The sequence below is a fragment of the Homalodisca vitripennis genome, unplaced genomic scaffold, assembly GCF_021130785.1.
Source record: "Homalodisca vitripennis isolate AUS2020 unplaced genomic scaffold, UT_GWSS_2.1 ScUCBcl_1907;HRSCAF=6114, whole genome shotgun sequence".
In the NCBI taxonomy this organism is placed as follows: domain Eukaryota; kingdom Metazoa; phylum Arthropoda; class Insecta; order Hemiptera; family Cicadellidae; genus Homalodisca; species Homalodisca vitripennis.
In genome coordinates, this window is record NW_025778062.1 from 623 (window position 1) to 21,465 (window position 20,843).

At 34.4% G+C, this 20,843-nt stretch overlaps 1 protein-coding gene across 1 annotated transcript in view; it reads right to left on the reverse strand.

Moving 5' to 3' along the window:
• Positions 1 to 1,736: 1,736 nt before the first annotated feature.
• The window catches only part of LOC124371754, a gene marked incomplete at its 3' end in the record, with an annotated part of 90,901 nt that continues 71,794 nt past the window's right edge, over positions 1,737 to 20,843 (reverse strand). Inside the window, exons 18-21 of the mRNA XM_046830095.1 lie at positions 14,393 to 14,454; positions 4,299 to 4,430; positions 3,091 to 3,294; positions 1,737 to 1,861 (exon numbers count right to left, since the gene is read on the reverse strand). Of these exons, the coding sequence (XP_046686051.1) occupies positions 1,737 to 1,861; positions 3,091 to 3,294; positions 4,299 to 4,430; positions 14,393 to 14,454 (523 nt within the window). The remainder of the gene's footprint in view (positions 1,862 to 3,090; positions 3,295 to 4,298; positions 4,431 to 14,392; positions 14,455 to 20,843) is intronic.

Genomic DNA, 20,843 nt, shown 5'->3' on the forward strand with positions numbered 1-20,843 from the left:
ATTGAGAATTCTGTTGAATGCGAAGTGCGGAATAAAAAAATACAAAATAGTGACTAGCAGCTAAACAAAAAATTTCTCAACCTATGTTTATAGGACATTTTTTGTTTGGAATGATGAGTATTATCAGCGACAGAAGTTTGTGATACCCTTTTCTGAACACACTGTATATACAATAGATTATAAACGTAAATATCAGTTTTGTTGTCTCAAAACATTCTGATAAAATTAAATTAATAATGTACTTATTTGTTTCAATATATTACATTAAATATATTTATTATTTAAAGATATCTATTAATTTAAACAAACTCTCCAATAATATAAAGATTTTATTTTTGTGAGGCCTTTCGTACTCAATGAGTACATCTTCGGACTCACACAACTGAATAAAAGTAAAATAACAATAGTAACATAAACAATTTTGTACTAAATAAAAACATATGTCATTAAAAATACAAAGAGGTAATATTCTATGACAGCACAGTATGTTATATGTATATATAAAAATAAAGTTTATATTTAGTTAAATCAAATAAAGTAACGGTGAATTTTGAAAAGGCCCAGGTTCGTTGTTTACCAGATTATTTTGGTTCTTTTTTATAAAAATTGTTTCATATACATCAATTGTTTCAGAATGTATTTATAGATATATTAAGTTTTAGTTAATAATGGGTTTATATCTCAACTGTAAAATAAATATTTACAAAATTACATAAATTTGTAAGAATAATTCCATGTTTGTCATCTAGTCCTATAATTTTAAGCACAATCTAATGGTGAATATAAAAATTTACATCTTAGTAATTTAAAAATTCAAATAATCTTTCCATTTATGAATTAACATATTATTATACTCATTATAATAAAATGAATATTCTTTATTAAATAAATATCAGCTGCATGCTTTAAATGCAGAAAAGAACATCTACGTCATCATACAAGCAGTTAACTCAGGACACAAAAGACAACAATATTCACAACTACAATACAAGAAATGCCTCCAACTTCAGCTTGTCAACACATCACCTGAGCCTCTTTGGGAAAAGAGCCATCTTACAAAGGAGCCCTATACTTCAATAAACTTCCAGATAATATCAAACAGCAACAGCCTAAACACCTCAAGAAAGCCCTGAATGAATGGCTCCAAGAGAGACCCTTCTACAACAAAGACGAATTTTTAAACTCTGACCTATTTATGTAATATGTTACTTGCTATCAATTTTATTTGTTATGTAAACAAAAATATAATGACTCAATTACTGTTCTCTACAAATTAAAACTTTATATATTGTAACTAAACTGAAAAACAAAGGAAACAGCAATAAAAGTTTATGTTGGACTGAGTACGACACAGAAGTGCAAAAGGTTAGTATTATTCTTTGCAGAGGCAATGAACTAATACTACTACAGAAAAGTTCTTCACTTAAATTTCTTAAAAACTTGAACTCCATTGTAGTTTCAAGTATTTTTAAAGTGCTTATAATTTAGTTCTGAATTATTTAAACAGTTTAAAATTTTTACAGATTTACAATTATTTATTAGTTACTGCAAAAATTGAGGATATATTTAGAATGAAATATTTTTAGAATCTGATAATCTCAACAAAAGAGCCACATACAGTATTGGTATATATTCAAAAATGGATAAAACTTAAAGGTTGAACAGTAGAAATTATTTTTCATAACATAAACTACTATACCATATTAAAGTTTGACATGTTATTGTATTTAACTTACCTGCTGTGGATGAAGGAACTTGTGAAGTAGTATCCAGTTCACTTATAACTTCAGCAATATTTTCTTCTTTTTTTACATTTAATGGTAGATTTTTCTCTTGTGTCGAAGATTTTGTACTAGATATCCTAAAAGTACAGTAGATAAACCAAATCATTTCTTTATATCAATGTGAATAAATTAAAAGAACATTTAAATGGAACAATAAAGATCATAATTAAATTTTGTACAACATTTAGAATTATTTATCAATAAGAGTAAGAATTAAGAAAAACTTTTAAAATAATTTCTAATAGACCATCATCATACATGAATGCCATCATAAATGGCGGACTTAATGATACCAGTTTGGTCCTAGCCCTAGAGAACCTATGAAAATTATAGAAACTTAGCTTACTTGCATAAATTATCTTGGTTACTTTCAACCCTATATGAGAATAAACACTTTTCAGACTACGCTTATTTTTACTTTTCATCTTCATTCAATGGTTGGATCTACCGAAAATAGCCTCCCTAGAATGATTCAAAGGCTAATTACAAAAATTTTAAGTTCTTGGTTAGACAGTTTATAAATACCAATACAACTTATGTTATAATTATCACACACACACACAAACACACTGAAGAATAAGTTTTAAAATCTAAATTGATTATAAAATATAGGGCTGCAAAAAATAAATTATTCTAATTAATACATTTTTTGTTTTTATAGGCGAATTTTTGTCTTTTAATTTCTCTAACCATTACTCAAATTTATGTTGGATGCCATTTAGCTAATATTGAATAATGTCGAAGGTATTTAATAATTTTAAAATTAACACAAGTCAACATTACTGTAATGCACCTTCTCCTAATAAATACAAAGAATAAGGGCTGTTTATCTATGGAGATTATCCTTATTTTTTAGTACACAGCTGATTTAATTTACCAGATGATAATAAATTAAGTAAAATTATCGTTACATAACAATTAAATTCCACTTCATTTGTTTATCATAGTTTTAATTAATATATTTGACAGTTACAAGTATTTTTTGGTTTTGAACCTTTTACATCACCCTGCATAAAAGTTATGACTGTAACAATTCTACACTTAGTAGATTGTATACAAATTTGTTAATAAAAGAAAATATGTTCTTATTCATTTAAAATCAAACAATCCAATAATGTACAGTACATCTAATAACATGAGCAATGTAGTAAATATAATGATTTTATAATTAACTAATTGGTCCCACCTTCAACACAATTGCTTTGGAACGGTGACCACAGCTAAAAAACAAATAACAAAGTAATTGTATATTTGAAAAAATACTTATTTATTATGACTAAATAATTTGTACAACATTAGTACTCACGATTTATCAGCAGGAAAGAAGAGTTCGTCCCCCGGGAAGTAAATTTCCCCACCAGGTTCTATAAGTTGGTATTTATCACTGTCTCCACCTGTCTTCATCAGCTTATATTTCAACATTGTTGGTGATGGCGATTGGTAGATGGCGATTGCTGGAATGTTCTGGTGGTTCAAAGAACGGTACGAGAAATTTAGTTTGTCGACCTCACTGGAAAAATCCAACCAGACCAATAAAACAAAATTTATTAAAATTTTTTTAATACAAATATTAGTGAATTTGAAAATCAATTATCAACAGCAAATACACTAAGTTCACTTAATCGGGTGCACTAATTAACTTGACCTAAATTTGTTTTATTGGCCTTTTGAGAACTTTAAACTGCACTTTAAAATAGATTATATTTGACTTTAACATTTTGTAATTTTTAGAAACATTACATTATTTCTTTTACTGGCAATGCTTGTTTCCTTTTTACCATTTCTCTCAATGAATTCAGCAGCTTCCGAATATTCGATCAAGAGGGGGTTTCACAGGAGTCAATGAATAGAAGATGTCACTGTCTCCCATTAAAGAAATGTTGTTAAGTCAAATCAAACATCAATGTAATGCTCATTTGATTTTGCTATCCATTCTAATATAGTCCCTTTGGACCAGACCTTTAATCATGCTTTTATTTGGAAGTTCTAGGAAAATAGTGTACAAGTGTTTTTTCTAACATACATCTGCTTGCATTGCTATCATACAGCTTTTTTTTAGTTTTTGACAAAAAATTACAGTACCGGTGCCTTAACTCATCGACTTTACTCACCAGACATATCTCTGTGTGTTTTTTTTTACACATGAAAGAGTAAGAAAGAGCTTACATTTGATAATATTGATGATGTCAAGAAAAAACTAGGAGCTTTTTCCTATTTGGTTATTACTGAAGACAAATATAAATATTCAACGGCCATCACTAAGAACCAATTTGAAGTGATTCGTAATACAGATGCTTTTCAAATTTTCTAGGAATCTAAGTTTGTGTTCTACGAATAATCAACATTTTTTAAATGTATCCGACCACCTCAGATTTGAAAATTGTTATGTGATGAACATATCATTAACTATTTAAAATTTGCAGTGAAGTGGTTGCAGGAAAGGATACCTTGCATAACACTTTAATAATTTTAAGTATAATTCATTGTAATGTAAATTAGAATCTTAGTACTTACGCAATCATTTTTCTCTTGTCTATATCGGAGAAACCTATTCTATAAACAATTTCTAGTCCTGAATTCAACGCTTTGGAACTACGAAATGTCAGTTCTTTTATAACTTCACCAAGGGCTTTTTGATCTTTAAACCTGTTAACAGTCAATTAAATTTATTAAATAATGCAATAAAATTATACCACTCAATAACTTATTACAATAAATCAACCCCATAACAAAAATTTTTAAACTAACACTGATGATGAGACATAGGTATCACTTTATGATGGTCCAATTCTCAGAAGAGAGTGTAAAACACGGGTGTTTCAAAATGCAACGACTCCGACAAAGGTGGAACCTATGGTTTACTCATGGTGGTTTACTGAAATCTGTTTTAAAAAATAAAACAGATTTTGTAGTTTTTGTGCAAAAACTACAAGCATAAAGATGGTTATAAAATTACTGGCTCCGAAACACATCATCCAGCGCAATCGTAATAGTACAAGTAGGATGAGCTTACTAATAGATTCAAGATTCAAGATTCAAGATCTTTATTTGTTGTTAAACATGATTTACATGCAATAAACATCGTCAGTAATATGAATGGCTTAAAAAATATTTAAACTAAGAACTTCTTATTTCAGTTTCCTTAAGCTTCTTTCAATTTCCTAATTTTTAATAATTAATTAACAAATTTAAATAGAGTAACAAGAAACTAACAACAAGAATTAACAGAAAATATTAACAAGATTAACAGTGAATAACAAAACAATAACAAAAAGCCTATAACTAGTGAATTAAAATAATCGAGATAAAATTGGTAAAATTAGTCAACAATTTAAAATAAACTACAACAAATCAACAGTAATGAATGTATTATCCTAATTTAAAATCTCATATCACTAGTATCACTTGCCAAATATTGTTCTATAGAATAAAAAGCTTTCTCTTTAAACCAGGTCCTCAGTACATTTTTAAATTTCACCATGCTGACTGACCAAGCTATTCTTGGTAGTTTATTAAACAATTCTATTTCAATAAATATATGACTTTTCTTTGTTTTCTCTAATCTAACACTTAAAACATCTAACTTTCCATTATATCGAGTTGGGTAACTATGTACATCCTGTCTTAGCTGATATTTACTTAGGTTTGCCTTAACTCTTAACAAACAATCATAAATAAATAGACAAGGCAGAGTCATTATATGTAATTCTTTAAAAACTGGGTAGCAAGACTCTCTTTCTGGTATACCCTTAACTACTCTTAGTGCCTTTTTTTGCCATAAAAACACTTGCTTGGCTGCACTGCTATTACCCCATAACACCACTCCATACAGTAGATGAGGATGAAAGAATGCATAGTAAGCTGTCAACAGCATCTCTGAACTTACACAGCTTTTTAATTTACGTAATAAATAAATTACTCTAGCTAATTTTTTACAAATAGTTTGAATATGAAAGTCCCAGCTTAGCCTACTATCTAAATATATACCTAACTGCTTAACAGGTTTAAAATTATTGCTTACATTAAAATCTAAGGAGAAACATATGTGTTCAGTTTTGTCATTATTTACTACAAGAGAGTTGACTTTGAACCATTCTTTTGCTCTTTCTAATGCTCTGCTCTGATCCAACATAAGAAGGTCTAGCTGTTTGTTCCTGCTCAGTAGTGTTGCATCATCTGCATATAGAACTGAATTGCAAGGCATGCTATTTGCAAAGTCATTCACCGCTATAATGAACAAGAAAGGTCCCAATACTGATCCTTGTGGTACACCAATTTTTACATTACAGAAATCAGATTGGTCATTAGCCTGTACCACCGTCTGCCTTCTACCAGTGAGGTATGATGAAAAAAGTCTCAATTCCCCATCCTTAACACCATATTGATTTAGTTTTTTCAACAGCAAGTGATGTGGAATGCAGTCAAATGCTTTTGATAGATCTATTAGTGTAGCAGAACATATGGTTTTACATTCAAAACTATTTAAGACTTTACTGACTACTGATTCTACAGCCTTGATAGTATTACGGCCACGTATAAACCCAAACTGCTCATCACAGATAAGACCATTCTGTGATATATATCCATACAGCTGCTCTTTTATACAATGTTCAAAAATCTTACTAAAAATAGGTACCAAAGATATTGGGCGATAATTGGCTGGATTCAGTTTATCTCCTTTCTTATAAATAGGTATCACTTTAATTACTTTCATAACATTTGGAAATACGTTTTGCTGAAGCATCATGTTGTACAGATATAATAGTGGCTCCAATATAACATAAATAATTTCTTTTACAACCTTGTTTGAAAAACCATATATGTCCTCACTTTGAGATGAACTTAACTGTGATACACATTTCAAAATATCAAATTCTGTAATGTGATGCCACTTAAACTTTAAATCTAAATTAGAATGACTAGACAGGTATTGGTTTAAAAATTCTAAAGCTTTGCTACTATTATTGTTTTGACTGATGGCATTACTTTGATTTAGCTGGGAAGCAGCATTAACAAAATATTCATTCAATTGTTTGGAATCCACTTCTGGTTCTTTACTTAATTTTATACTTTGACTTTCTGCTTTTATTACATTCCATGCAGCTTTACACTTGTTATTTGCATTTTGAATGTAATGACTATTTGCAGCTATCTTTGCCTGAGTAATTTTACACTTGTATCTTTTTTTTGCCAAAGCATAGTTATTCTTAAGCTGAATTTTATCCTCATTATTTACACCATGTTTTAACCTATCGTACAAAACTAGCAAAAATTCTCTCATTTTCTTCAGTTCAGGTGTAAACCAATTAACTTTCGGTTTGTTTCTTAAAGAGTTAACTTTAGTTTTCTTAACCTTACAGCAGTTATTATAGATACCTGACAATACACCAATAAATGAACTGAAAGCCTCATCTACATCACTATACATTCTTAATGGCAACCAATCTACGTGTATTAGTTGAGCTTTCAAGTTAGAAATTGCTCCTGGTTTCAGATTTCTTACACTACAATATTTATTCTCTTTATCCCTCGTTAAATTTGTATTGTTAAATGTTACAAAAAGTCCTGCATGGTCAGACAAACAAGGTTCAAATACTTTACAGTTAGTTTTTTCTTTCAAGTCATTAGTTATGACATTGTCCAGGCATGCATTGTTTCTTGTACTCTCAGTATTTAAGCAATATAAGTTGTAAGATCTAAGCATGTTTAGGAAGGATACAGTTTTAAGTGTGTTCTTTTTTATGTCAATATTAAAATCACCTGATATTATAATCAATGCTCCATTGTACTTCTTAATTACAAACTTAATCAATAGTTCTAATAAATAAATAAACATACATACATCTGAAGTAGGTGTACGGTAAATGGTAATAACAATGCTATTTATGTCATTCAAAATAATTGCTGATACCTCAAATACTCCTTCAAGACAGAAACTACTTACATTAATTACGTTGTAATTTATACCCACTTTGACAAATATGCAACACCCACCCCTAGTAAGAGGAGGTTTTCTACAGTAAATATCTGCTAAAACATACCCTGATGGAATATACAGTGAACTTTCATCTTGATTCAACCAGTGCTCATTGATAGTTATTATGTTACAATTTAATTTATCTAATGCTAATTCTAAAGAAAACAACTTATTTCTAATGGACTGTATATTTAGATGGAATAAACTCAGGAGTTTGTCAGTGTTGGTTGTGGTGTCGAAGGCTGAAGGTCCCCTGTAGGTGGTTGGTCGTTTCCCGCCGGTGTCGGTCTGGTCCCTGACGTGTGCTCGGGTTGACAGCTGCTTATCCCCGCTGCCTCACATATTCTCTCCGCCAACCATCTCTTACCAGTTCTATTGAGATGCATACCGTTTGATGTGTGCATCTGCCTCTCCCTTTGCTAGCCTCCACCACAGTCACATTCGTATAGCACTCACCGAGTCTTTTGAGTTCCAAGTTAGTCTTCCTGGTCTCTTGGTTGACACATGACCAATCAACCAAGTCGTATCTATTCGGAAGGTCCACTAGTATAATTTTTTTATCCTTACATTCGTCAAGAGTTTTTTTAATTCTTTTTAATGCTTCTTCTCCCTCATTCCTAGCCACATCATTAGTCCCACACATAATAACTAACATGTCTTCTTCATTTTTTAGCTCTTCATCAATATTTTTCCTACTAAGAATTTGCGATGCACGGCCTCCAGGAGTGACAAAACCCACAGACTTGAGAGACTTGTTATGCTGATCATTATTTATTTGGGTGTTAATATGCCACGACAAGTCCTTCCCATGACTATCCGCACAGATCAACATTTTCTTCTCAGGAATTCTGTCCTCAACCTCATGCAAGACACTTGTGTCCTCCACTGCACTATCATCGGGTGGTGTTAAAATATTGTAGCGATTTTCAGAAAAATAACTAGGCCCAACATTCTTACTTTTTGTAAAAGACTGCCTTTTAAGAAAATTAACTTTATTCTGCTCTTTGTTAACCACAGATGAGTAGGAACGGTGATTAATAGTACGGTTAAGTTTGCTATTTTGAGAAAAGGATGTTAAAACTGCTGGTAAACTATTTCGTTTACTATCATGTTTCTTTTTTGAGACAACAGTAAAAGACTCTTCAGATGTCACTAAGTTATTCTTTAATTCTTTAATTTCAGCTTGAAGCCAAATAATTTTCTCCTCTTTTTGCAACACCATAGTTTCGAGACAGACATTTTGATTCCTAAGATCTTCAATTTCTTGTTTAGCTTTTTGCAGATCCTCATTTAATGTATTCACAACAAAGTGTAAATTTTCTAATTGTTGTTCAAGTTCTTTGTTTACTTCCATTGTAATATCATTAGTATGCCTAGTCTCCATGTTTATGAATGGATCACTCTCATTTAGGTCAGTTTTGCTTTCCTCAGAGGATTCACAGTGATCATCATCCTCTGATCGTTTATTCATACATTTGTCACAAGACCACTTGATGTTAGACTTGTCTATTTGTTTGAGTTCTCTTATAGTAAGTGAAGTACATTTCATATGATACCATTGTAGACACTCATTCCTACATAACACAGCTCTACAATTATTGCCAACATTTTTTTGGCATTCACCACAGGGATGCTCAGGTTTATTTTCCTTTCCATCCTTTCTAGGCATTATTTATTTGTACACAAAAGAAAAATAAATTGATTTTTTGAACTCAATGTACCAATAAATATATATTATTTTTGTAACTAGAACACAATAAAATGTTTTATAAAAATACTATAAATAATAAAATCACCTCTGAAGGAAGCAAAAATATAACTATGCTGGAGTTAGATTTGAACCATGAACCTTTGACACAACTGTCCTGAACCTCTACCACTGAGCTACAATATGCTGATGCCTCTGGCAGACGATATCACTAATCTGTCCCACTACTGCATGAAGTAGCAAGTTTGAGCAAGACGATTCTGTTGTATATTTATATTATTTAGATTTTATAATTGCTTGAAAAAATATTGAAAGTTTATTAGTTATATACAATTTAATATAAAAAATCTTAATTAAAATCACTGCCACTTCTCTCCAAACTCCAAAATGTATAATAAATTAACTGCAGACTTTTAGGTTAAAAAGCCAGTCCAAATGTTTCAATCAAAGATTTTACTTGTTAAAACTTCAAATATGTTGTCTACTATTATTTTGAATAATTTTTATTATTTGAAAGAAAGTTTAAAAGTTTTCAGTACTCACAGTGCACTAAAATTCAAAATAATTAATTATCAGATAACACATATATGTAGTGAACATCAACACCTAGCAGACACATCATATTAGACACATCACATAATAATATGTGGCTGAAATGTATGTGTACAGTAGACTCCCTCTCATTCAGCTTCGTTTGGTTTAGCCAACTGCCTAAATGGTTTAGACTGACTGACTGTGTTCGCTGAGGTGCTGGCTGGCAACAGGTCATCACAAGATTATCGAGCGATGGCAATGTGCTCATTCCTTTCTTTAAATTGGTCAGTTGCCTTCTGTATTTGATCAAGTAGAGACGTATAGTACAAGTACATGTACATTAGTATTCTTTTCTTGAGTGAACGTTTGTGTGTGTGTGGGGCTGTTTGGATTCGTTTTCGGTATGAGTGCTTAACGTAAGAGTACTACTTTTGTGACAATGGAACAATGGCTGAAAGCACTAGAGTGTATAGCCAAAGGTGAATCGGTGCAAAGTATTTGTAGTCAGTAAAAGCATGGTAAATGTTCGGGGTCGAAACAGAGACTTTTTGTACGCAGATTGAAACGGACAAAGTTCTTGCATCTCGTTGCACTTTAAAGAAACCTAACAATGAGTTAGTTGGTGATGCTCTATGGTTGTGGTCTTTGCAAGAATGTAGAAGAGGAACGCCAGTTAGTGGCACCACTTTACAATAAAAGGCTGTTATCCTACACAATAAATTTCAAGGGGAAGGGGAATTTGTGGCTAGTGATACTTTTACACTGGAAACATAGGCATGGTGTTTATTTTCTGGGAGTGTGATCCCAGCAAAAAGCTATCAGCGGACCCGGCAGTAGCAAGTGATTTCACACAAAAAATTTGAAAAAGTGTTTGCCGAAAATAACTTAAGCCCAGAACAAGTACAAAATATTGACGAAACTGGGGTAAACTTCCAACTTTTATCTTGAAAAACATTGGCTGCGGCAACAGAAAAGTCTGCCCCTAGCTTTAAAGTAAGCAAGAAAAGAATTACAGGGGCTCTTTGTTCCAATTCTTTAGACACCCACAGACTAGCTCCTTTTGTCATCGGTACGTCAGCAAATTCCAGGACATTTAAAAACTTGGACGTCAAAAGCTATCAGTGTGCTCTTTATGGGTCACAGAAATCGGCTTGAATGGATTCTCATTTATTTAAACAGTGATTTATTTGTGAGTTTGTGCCTGAAATAAAAAGTCACTTGTTAAGTTTGAAGTTTCCTGTAAACGCACTTTTTGTTCTCGACAATGCGCCTACCCACACCCGGATGAAATGACATGTGAGTGTGAGACTGAAATAAAACTGTATTTTCTGCTTGTATTTGTGTGACAATTCTCAAACAGCCAATGGATCAAGGGGTCATTGAATGCGTTAAATGGAAGTACAGCAGAAAGCTCATTTCAGAAGTTCTATTCGACCTAGAAAACGATGTGACCTAATGCAAGTGTTAAATAAAATCAACGTGAAGGACATCATTTTCATGGTGGCTAAGGCCTATGATGAAATAACGGCCTTGACAATAATAGTCATGGAGAAAAAAGTGTGGCCAGACATTGAAAAAGCTTTTGAAAAGGATGGAAATAATCTTGTTGCACCCGACCTTGAACATGAAGCAGAGGAACAGGCAGAAATCCTAAGTGACTTAATGCGGCTACCTCACACTGAAGACGTTGTGGAAGATGTTTTAGGGTGGATGACCGCTGAAAAGGAGCTCGATAATGAAGTTTTGAATGGTGAAGAAATAGCTTAGTCGGTTCTACAGCGTCAAGATACCCAGGATGTAGAAAAAGAAGATGATTTCGACAGTGAGGTAGATGATGAAGGTAATATGAGTCACGCAGAGGGAGTACCAGCCCTCCAACTGGCTATATTGAGCAACAGGTGCATTCTACAGCAGTCGATGTCATGTTTTTGAGGAAGTAGCATGAATATGCAGCAAGGAAGCCATGATGGATAGCCACTAAATGGAGAAATACCCTGACATAAAATAGCTGTGATAGTCCTGCCTTAAGTGGCTACGGAGCAAAACATAATCTACTCTCTAGATAGCTCTCATAAAATAGACAGACAAATTTTAACTGATCACTAATTTGCATACTACCAACCAGCTGACATCAAAATATTTACAAAACTATGGTAATTTGCCTATTAGATTAATTTTATGCTTTTTGTATGTAAAAGTACATAAAAAACATGATCAGTAATTTGCGTACTGCTGATCAGCTGATTATATTAGACTGAAAGCACATTAATACTTATAAAACTTCACTAAGCGAGAAATTCACTAGAAATTCTCAAAGCGAGTTCTTCAGTGTCGCCTCTCAGGTTACGGAGGTAGTCTGGAAGGAGGTTTTTAAATTTTTCGGCCTATGTATGATGGTTTTTTTCTAAGAGGGCTGTTCTGTGTTGCGGAAGGGTAAACCTTGAGGCATGGTGTATGGAGTAATTGTGGATGTCCATGTGAATCTGCAGGTGTAATTTGTCTACGTGTAAGATCACTTCATAGAGTAGAGTAGAGTGCAGGTACTGTAAGTATGCCTAGGGTCTGGTAGGCCTGTCGGCAGCTCTGCAAGAGTCCTAACTGCCTTCTTTTGTAGAACAAGCATTCTCTTAAGATTCCCTAACAAGATTCCCCAGATTATGAGGCTGTACCTAATGTGAGACTCTACTAATGCATAGTAGGCTACTTTTGCCACTTCCAGAGTGCCAACCCATTTGATACGTTTAACAACGTAGATACCTGTACTGATATTTCTGCAAATGTTGTTCACATGATCTGTCCAGGTGAGACTGCTGTCTGGAGTTACACCTAAAAACTTAGTCTGATTAAGCACTTATATATTGGGATTGCTTGCGGGTTGAACTTTTTTCTTGCTACTTGTTTAGTTTTGTCAGGATTTATCACCAAGTCATTTAATTTGCTGTTAAGTAATGGCATTTTTGTAGAGATGGAACAGAGTTATTATATAATTCTTCAGCTGAGCCATTTCTTAAAAGGAGTTTTTTTGTCTGCTTACATTATACAGCTGGTACTATTGTTTTTTATTAGAGCTGAGAGATTATTAGTCAGCAGAATAAACAGAATGGGTCCCAGCACAGATCCCTGTGGGACTCCTCTTGTAATTGGTTTAGGGTATGATCTGAACATGCTAGTGAGGTTAGATGTTGTATGCTTAATCTCCACCACTTGTGATCTTCCTTTTAGACAGCTATCAAACTACTTGTTTTCTAAGCCTCTTACTTACAAGGCTGCAAGTTTTATGGAGATAAGATTGTGCCTCAAACAGTGAAAGGCTTTGCTGTAATCTAGAAATAACGCAGTTACAAATTGTCCTTCTTCTATACTGTCAATTATGGATAAAGTTGATTTTCCCTTTTGAAAGCCATGCTGACAGTCAGGAATTGGGCCATGTTTTGTAAGATGTGTCATTATCCAGTTCAATACAATTGTTTGTATAATTTTTTTTAAAATGTAGAAATTAATGATATGGGTCTATAATTTTTGGGATCAGTTGTTGGCCTCTTTTTGTGCTTGGGGTATACCTTGGAGATTTTAAGTTTTGTAGGAAATTGGCCTTAGAAAAAATGACTTATTTATGATTGATGTAAGAGGTTGAGTCAATTATTCTTCTGTGCAATCCTTAACATTTTTTGAAGATTATTCATCTGTACCACTGGATGATTTATTTTTTAGGCTGTGTATTACTTGTTTTACTTCTTTCCATGTTGTGGTAGTCAGATGAAATGGTTGTTTAAATCCTCTCCAAGTCTGCAATCTCCCAATTGTTGGTTATTTTGTTGTATTGTCAGTTCTACTATTTGATTAAAATAAGTGTTTAGTTGTTCAGCTACATGAATAGGTCTCTCTGTATTTATTAGGTACCATACAGCTTTGAACTTGTTGTCAGATGTCATTAATTTGTCAGGTATTTTCATTTTGTTGTTGTTCTTTTACTTTATAAAAGATGAGGAAACTAACAGCAAGTTGGTGCACTCGATGTTCACTTAATGTCATGCAGGACTTCAACGTCTGAAGTTATTGAAAGAAAATAGCATTTAAGTGTTTTTGAAAAGTTCACCATACCAGAGGGTGTTGAATACATTTGAATAAATTTTAATAAATTAAATAAACTAAATTCAAAGTTAAAAATTTAACTGGATTAAAAAAACAGGTTTCTTTATAAACAAATATAGTTTATTTTTAGGGTACTTTGGGAGGTTTAGTCTCCCTCATACCTTTCCATGATTACGCCACTGCTTCTGAGTCATCTCTCCAACGTTCTAATAAATCTATATTAAATTTGTACAATTTTATTCAATTTAGACTAGAGAAATTTAAGTGATTTTAAGCAAGTTTCCATTTTTAACTCACAGATATTGTTGAGTGAAGCACCTGGGCAACCCATTGCCGTCCCTGTAGTAACTCTGTTTTGCCTGAGAAAAATACAACAAGGTTATATACATGGCCGACACATGACAAAAATCATAAATCTGTTTTTAACTGAACCATAAAATGAATATTGGAGGTTTTGAGTATTTTTAATTTCTGTAAAGTACCCATTTAACAATTGTGTTTTTGTACTAAGAAATTATGATGTGTTCCCGAAATGTTCTTTTTGCTTTTTTTTACATGTCATCATCATACAAACGAAGCCAATCGTCTATTTGGGCATCAGTTATTTCCATGGTACAATAAACATTAGAAAAAAAACCATAAAATACTCCAGGACACGTGATAGCTGTCTGCACTATGCACCTACACCGAACTCACCAAGTGCAAACACTCATGACAGAGGACTGTGATGACATCTAGTAAAAGACGTCCGAATTACTTGCGATGCTGGTTGTCATAGAAATTCTTCTTGCGAAATATTATGGAAGACAATTGAATAAAACAGGAACAATTATAATGATGCATAATATTATGTCAGTAGCACACTTTTACACATTTGCTAAACATATTATTAGGTCAATAACAATGAGGGGTTAATTAACATCCAATAACAAAATTCCTTTCAATGCATCGATTCTGTCATATTTTATAATATTTTGGTAATGTAATATATGTTATAGAATTTTTAATGCTAATATGGTTATTTTATAACTCCTTCTCACATAAACCATTAAAATGGCACTCACTGCAAATGCGGCAGATTAAACCAGTGACACTGATGCATATACAACCCATTACATTCTTTCATGAGACCATTAATTTTTTGTTTCACATTAATTTTTCTCGTACAATGGCACATTTTTCATCACCTTTGAATACAATGATGAGATTACATAATTCTTTGCCTGGGGAGGTTGATATATTTTTGCATAGTATTAATCAATACAAAAGACTTTGTCAGAGGGATATAAACTGAGCTAGACTATCTAATACCTTTTATATACATATTTAACAAATATACTATACTACAATATTTTTATTAAGATGTTTATACTTTTAATTACACACACACACACGCGCGCGCGCGCACGTTCTTTTTGTTATGGCTTATCTTGACTTTGTTAATATTGTGACGACGGGGCCCTTTTTCCCCGCCGTCTGATGTGGAGAGGGAGAGGTCAACACGGAACACCTGATGTTGTGCAGTCGAGGAGGTGTCGTCTATGGGTAGAGACATTGCGTGTGGTGAGAGCGGACCGGGGACGTGCTGGTGGCGCGGCACGAGCGGCGGCGATGCTACGGACGGTTAGATAGGTTTAGGTGGTAGAATGTGATGAATAAATGATGTTGTTTTAAGAAGAGTGAGTAGTTATTTGTTACGTACCTCGTCACGGCCAAGCAGAGTGTATGGAGCAGCCCCAAGGACTAACAGGGTGAGTTATAGTAGAAATAACTTGATCACACAGTACGTGACAAATTTTGGTGGAGGTGCCGGGTAGTCCTGAGGCGTGATAGCCTGAGACGGACTTGACTTTGAAAAATTGTAGTAAGATTTTAAGTGAAAAAAAAAAAAAAATAATAATAATAATATGAGTCCTTTTGTTGAGTATTCTGGAAATTAGTATAATAGCAAGTGGTAACCCGTAAGTGATGCTAATTTAAGTATGTTTTAGTTATTATTTAATACCTAGTTCAGTACTTGTTATTTTATAAAAAGCATTCAATTGATATTTCTGTCTGTCGTAAGCCGCCGGTTTAATTTTTCCATATTTGAAGCTAAACAATTTGGAGAAGAAATGTTGGATTGTTGGTCTGATGTAATGTTGGTGAAAGAAGATCTAAGGGACGTGTGAAGTGTGAAGTGAATATATTATAGTAATGAAGTGATTATTTAAATAGATTGCTGCAATAATCAGTGATTGTATACTAATTATTTGTACGTGATTAATGTGACGGGATTATAGTTTAGTATGAATTTGGATGTTATTGTAAAAAATTTATTAGTGTTTTAGCAAGGTTCTAATTGTTTTAGATAATGTGATCAGTGAACTGTGAGAAAAATACTGTTGTGGATTATTATTATTGTGTCTTATTAGTTATAAGTGTGACAGTGAACGGTAATAGTTGTAGCTAGTGAGAGATATACTTTACTTACTGCTTATGAACGGGACCCCAGTTCACTTTAGTGTAGTGACGAGGAGTAGAAGCAGGCAGGATTCACAGTCGCAGAGTAGTTCCCCAGTTTCTGAGTTTGAAAACTTAGCTCAGAAGACTGAATTAAGCCCTCTTCTTGAGGAATCTTTAGACGACAGCTTCGAAGAGTTGAGGGTAAACGAGCAAGAGTGTCGGTCGGTGCAAGAGAGTAGTGAAGAAATAGAGCCATTAAGAAATAGAGTAGTAGCCATGGCTGAAGCTAGAGGACCTATTATTACTCCCCCAAAGTTTCGTGGTAGCCCAGAAGAGAATGTAGAGGAGTATTTGCAAGCCTATGAGAGAGTAGCGAGAGCTAACGGTTGGGACGAAGCAAAGAAGTTAGTGGTTATCCCTTGTTATCTGGAGGGGGCAGCCCTAAAGTGGTATGAAAATTTAGAACAGGCAGAAGAAAATAACTTGACTTGGGATATTGTAAAGCGAAAGATGAAAGAAGCATTCCAGTCAATTGCTTGGGAGGAGCAATTGGAATTTAAACTAAGACTTAGGATGCAAGGAGAGGACGAGCAGGTTGAGGCCTATATCCAGGATGTACTAAATCTGTGTAACAAATTAGACCCCAATATGGCTGAAAGAAGCAAAATCAAGCATGTTCTAAGGGGCTTGAAACCATCATTACTTGAAAAAGTGATGATGATGAACAACGAAACTTTGGAAAATGTTTTAGCCAACGTAAGAAAAGTACAAACTGCAAGATTTATAGCGGGCCAAAGGGTCGACCAACTCTTGACAGAACCCATAACCAGAGGAGCGGGACCGATAACCGTACCCCATGCGTCACAACCAAGTAGTAGCTCGTTAGAGAACAAAATTGAAAACCTAATGAGTGAATTCGCTAAGTTTTAGTATGAGTCTTATGGAACAAAGGAAAAATGAGGAGAAACACACTACTCAACGGAGGGATGTAGGCTACTATGGAGGTCAAAACCAAAGGGGTCGTGGTTCATTTCGGGGTTCAAATCGTGGACGAACAGCAGACGGTAGAGTGATTTGTTACAAATGTAACCGTGTGGGACACTTTGCTATAAACTGCAGATCAAATCTAGGTAGAGGACAGGGAAACGACAGAGGGGGACGCTAGAGGAGGGAGTTAGCGTTCCTACTAATAGAAACTCCCCAAATGAAAGTGAAATCCCAAGTAGCAGGATAGCCACATTATGTGAAACTCATGAACAGGAAGAGTGGAGAGACACATGGAGACAATATAGCGGATCCCCGAGGAGTAGATGGATTCAGGGTGGTTTTCATCAGCGTTATCAGACAGAAGAACGGAAGAAACCCGCTACGTGGCATCAAGGGGTGTCAAGCAATCCAGGATCGATTAGAACTCTAGGGGTTCTTGAAGTTCACGCCCAAACATTAATATGATATAAGGTTTTGTTGCATAATTAGATATACTACAGCGATGTACTAATATAATTAGGTACAGTGAATGACGTTTTGTACTTCAGACGTAATATAATATTTTAATGTTTTGTTAAAATCATGTAATGATAAGTGTGAGATAAATCTATGCCAATTATAACCGTGAAGTTGCCTAGGATAAGGTGTGTCTAATAAGATAGTTACAGGGACACGAGACGGGCGGTGCCCGGACCGGGTGCGCAGCAGCTGATCTGGTGCAGGGTCACGGTCAGGTCACTGAGATGACATTGAACCTGTGTCGTATGACTGCGGTATGAATGATGAATGAGTGGTGGCCACCAAATGAGCAAATGAGTGAAAGAATGATATGTTATAAAATATGAATGTTATCAAGAATTAATAGGTAGAATGATTAATGTTAGTATAATGTTACAAGTGAAATAATGTTGGTGTTTATGTAACAATACAATATGAAAATGTTAGAGTAGGGGTATAGTGTATACCTATTTAAACTAAAGTAAGGGCTGAGTAAGAGTTTAAAAGTGTATTTCACATTCGCTAAGAAATGGGGCCCCTTGAAACCGTGTTTAATGATAATAGAATAATGACCATTATAAAATGATGTACCGTAGTAACTAACACAGTTGGTATTTTATATAATAACATGTAACAACTATTAAGATGTTGTGATGTTCGTGGCCGGTGGTAATAATACTGGGTAATTAAATTACACCAATTAAAGGAAACTATTGTACTACATCTTGGTCGGGAGGACGCGGGTTTTTACGGACCGTGGGTAAAAACTGGACTGGGCAGAACACTCGCTGCTGGAATGGTAAGGAACGTTGGCGGGGAGAAGTGGCGTGACCTCAGTAGCCAATAGGATTTATTCAAACAGTATGGTCTCATATTACGTCACATACATATAACCGCCAACGGCCAGATCGATAATCAACATTCCTATCTTACAAATATATTTTTAGATAGCTGACTATTTATATTAGATTCAGATATGTACACCACATTTCCTCCTTCCAAAGTTGAAAAAACACTGCAAAATAAACACACTACATAGTTCAACAAAAAAAAAAACATTGTTGAAATTCAATTAACACATTAATACAGTAACATCAATAAATTTTCCTTAAACTACAATAAAGCAAAATGGTATGAACGCTTTGGGTTAACACAACTAAGACAAATAAAAACAATATAATGGAACAAACTAAAATAGAACAAAACAATATAATTTTACAAGTTCCAAGCCTATCCACGGGATTTCTAATCCGCACAGGATAGCGTCTATCATTGTTGTTGTTTGGGAACAGCTGGCGCGGCATGACAGCTGCCGTCGCAGCCGGTGACGTGTTGCCACGATCAGCTGTTTGTTTACCGTTAGAACGGCACGGACACTGAGAGGGGAGGGGAGCGAGCCACACGACCGCTCGGCCGGAGAGTGGGGACTCACTGCTATTGGTTCTCGCCCCACCGGCGTCATGACCGGGGGGGAAGAGGAACTGTCATCGGAAAGCGTCAGCTGATTCTACCTGTTTTTTACATCAGCTGGCTCTCCCTGCACGGCTACAATCTGATCAATAATGCCGTCTGAACACAATGCCAGACGTCAATTCAACTTCGTATATAACATTGCTGATCTGCTTAATTACCGTAGCACTAATCCATTTGTCGCGGGTGCGATAGTCCCTAACAATTACATTTTGACCAGGATAAAAATAGTCTAATTTTAGTTCCAGAGAAATACTCCTTTTGCTTGTCTTGTCTTTTACTAACTGTCATTGACAGGTTAGGCCTTAATAAATCTAACCTAGTCCTTAATTGCCTATTAAACATCAACTTTGCTGGGGTCTCATTGGTGGTAGCATGAACAGCATTTCGATAATCAAAACAATATTCTACTTAAAGCTATATTTTACATCTTTCTTATCACGTAAAGCACATTTGATCTTATTCTTAGCATATTTGACAGAGTTCTCTGCCAAACCGTTACTCATGGGATGGTATGGAGGACTCAAAGTATGTCTGATACCATTGTTTGACATAAAATTATGAAATTCGAATGAGGAAAATGGTGGACCATTGTCACTGTGGACAGTCTCTGGCAGACCAAACCTACTGAACAAATCTCTTAAATGATTTATGGCTACATTGGCTGAAGTGGAAGCTACAGGAAACACTTCCAGCCACTTGCTGAGTGCATCAACAATTAGTAGATACATTTTTCCATTAAATCGGACCTAAATAATCCCATGTGAAGCCTTTGCCATGGACTTGGGGGATAATGCCACGTATGCAGCTGACACTTGCTATGGTTATTTCTCTCCATTAAACAGGAAGAACAATTATTTGCCAAGGACACAATTTGATCATCAATATTAGGCCACCAAACATAACTCCGAGCTATCGATTTCATTTTGACTATACCCATGTGGGATGAGTGAAGCTCGTTCCAGCACATATTTTTCTCATTTTGCTAGGCACTACTACTTTGTAACCCCAAACCAATATATTATTTACTATAGACAACTCTTCCCTCCTTGCAAAATATGGCAACAACTCCTTGTCATCCCCAGGGATGCTATTGGGCCACCCCGTGCCTTACATAACCAATAAACTTTACATAAAAATTGGATCTTTTAGCGTTTTCTGTTTGTACATTTTCAAAAGTTAAAGGCACAGAGCTTTCCCAAAAGACAATGCAAATAACTGCCCTTCCAGTGGTCATCGTCGCTCACTTCCGGCTCTTTCATTGTCAGTGGTAGCCGGCTGAACGCGTCGGCATTGCCCGTGATCAGCTGATTTTATATATTCTATATTAAACTTGTACCCTGACAAA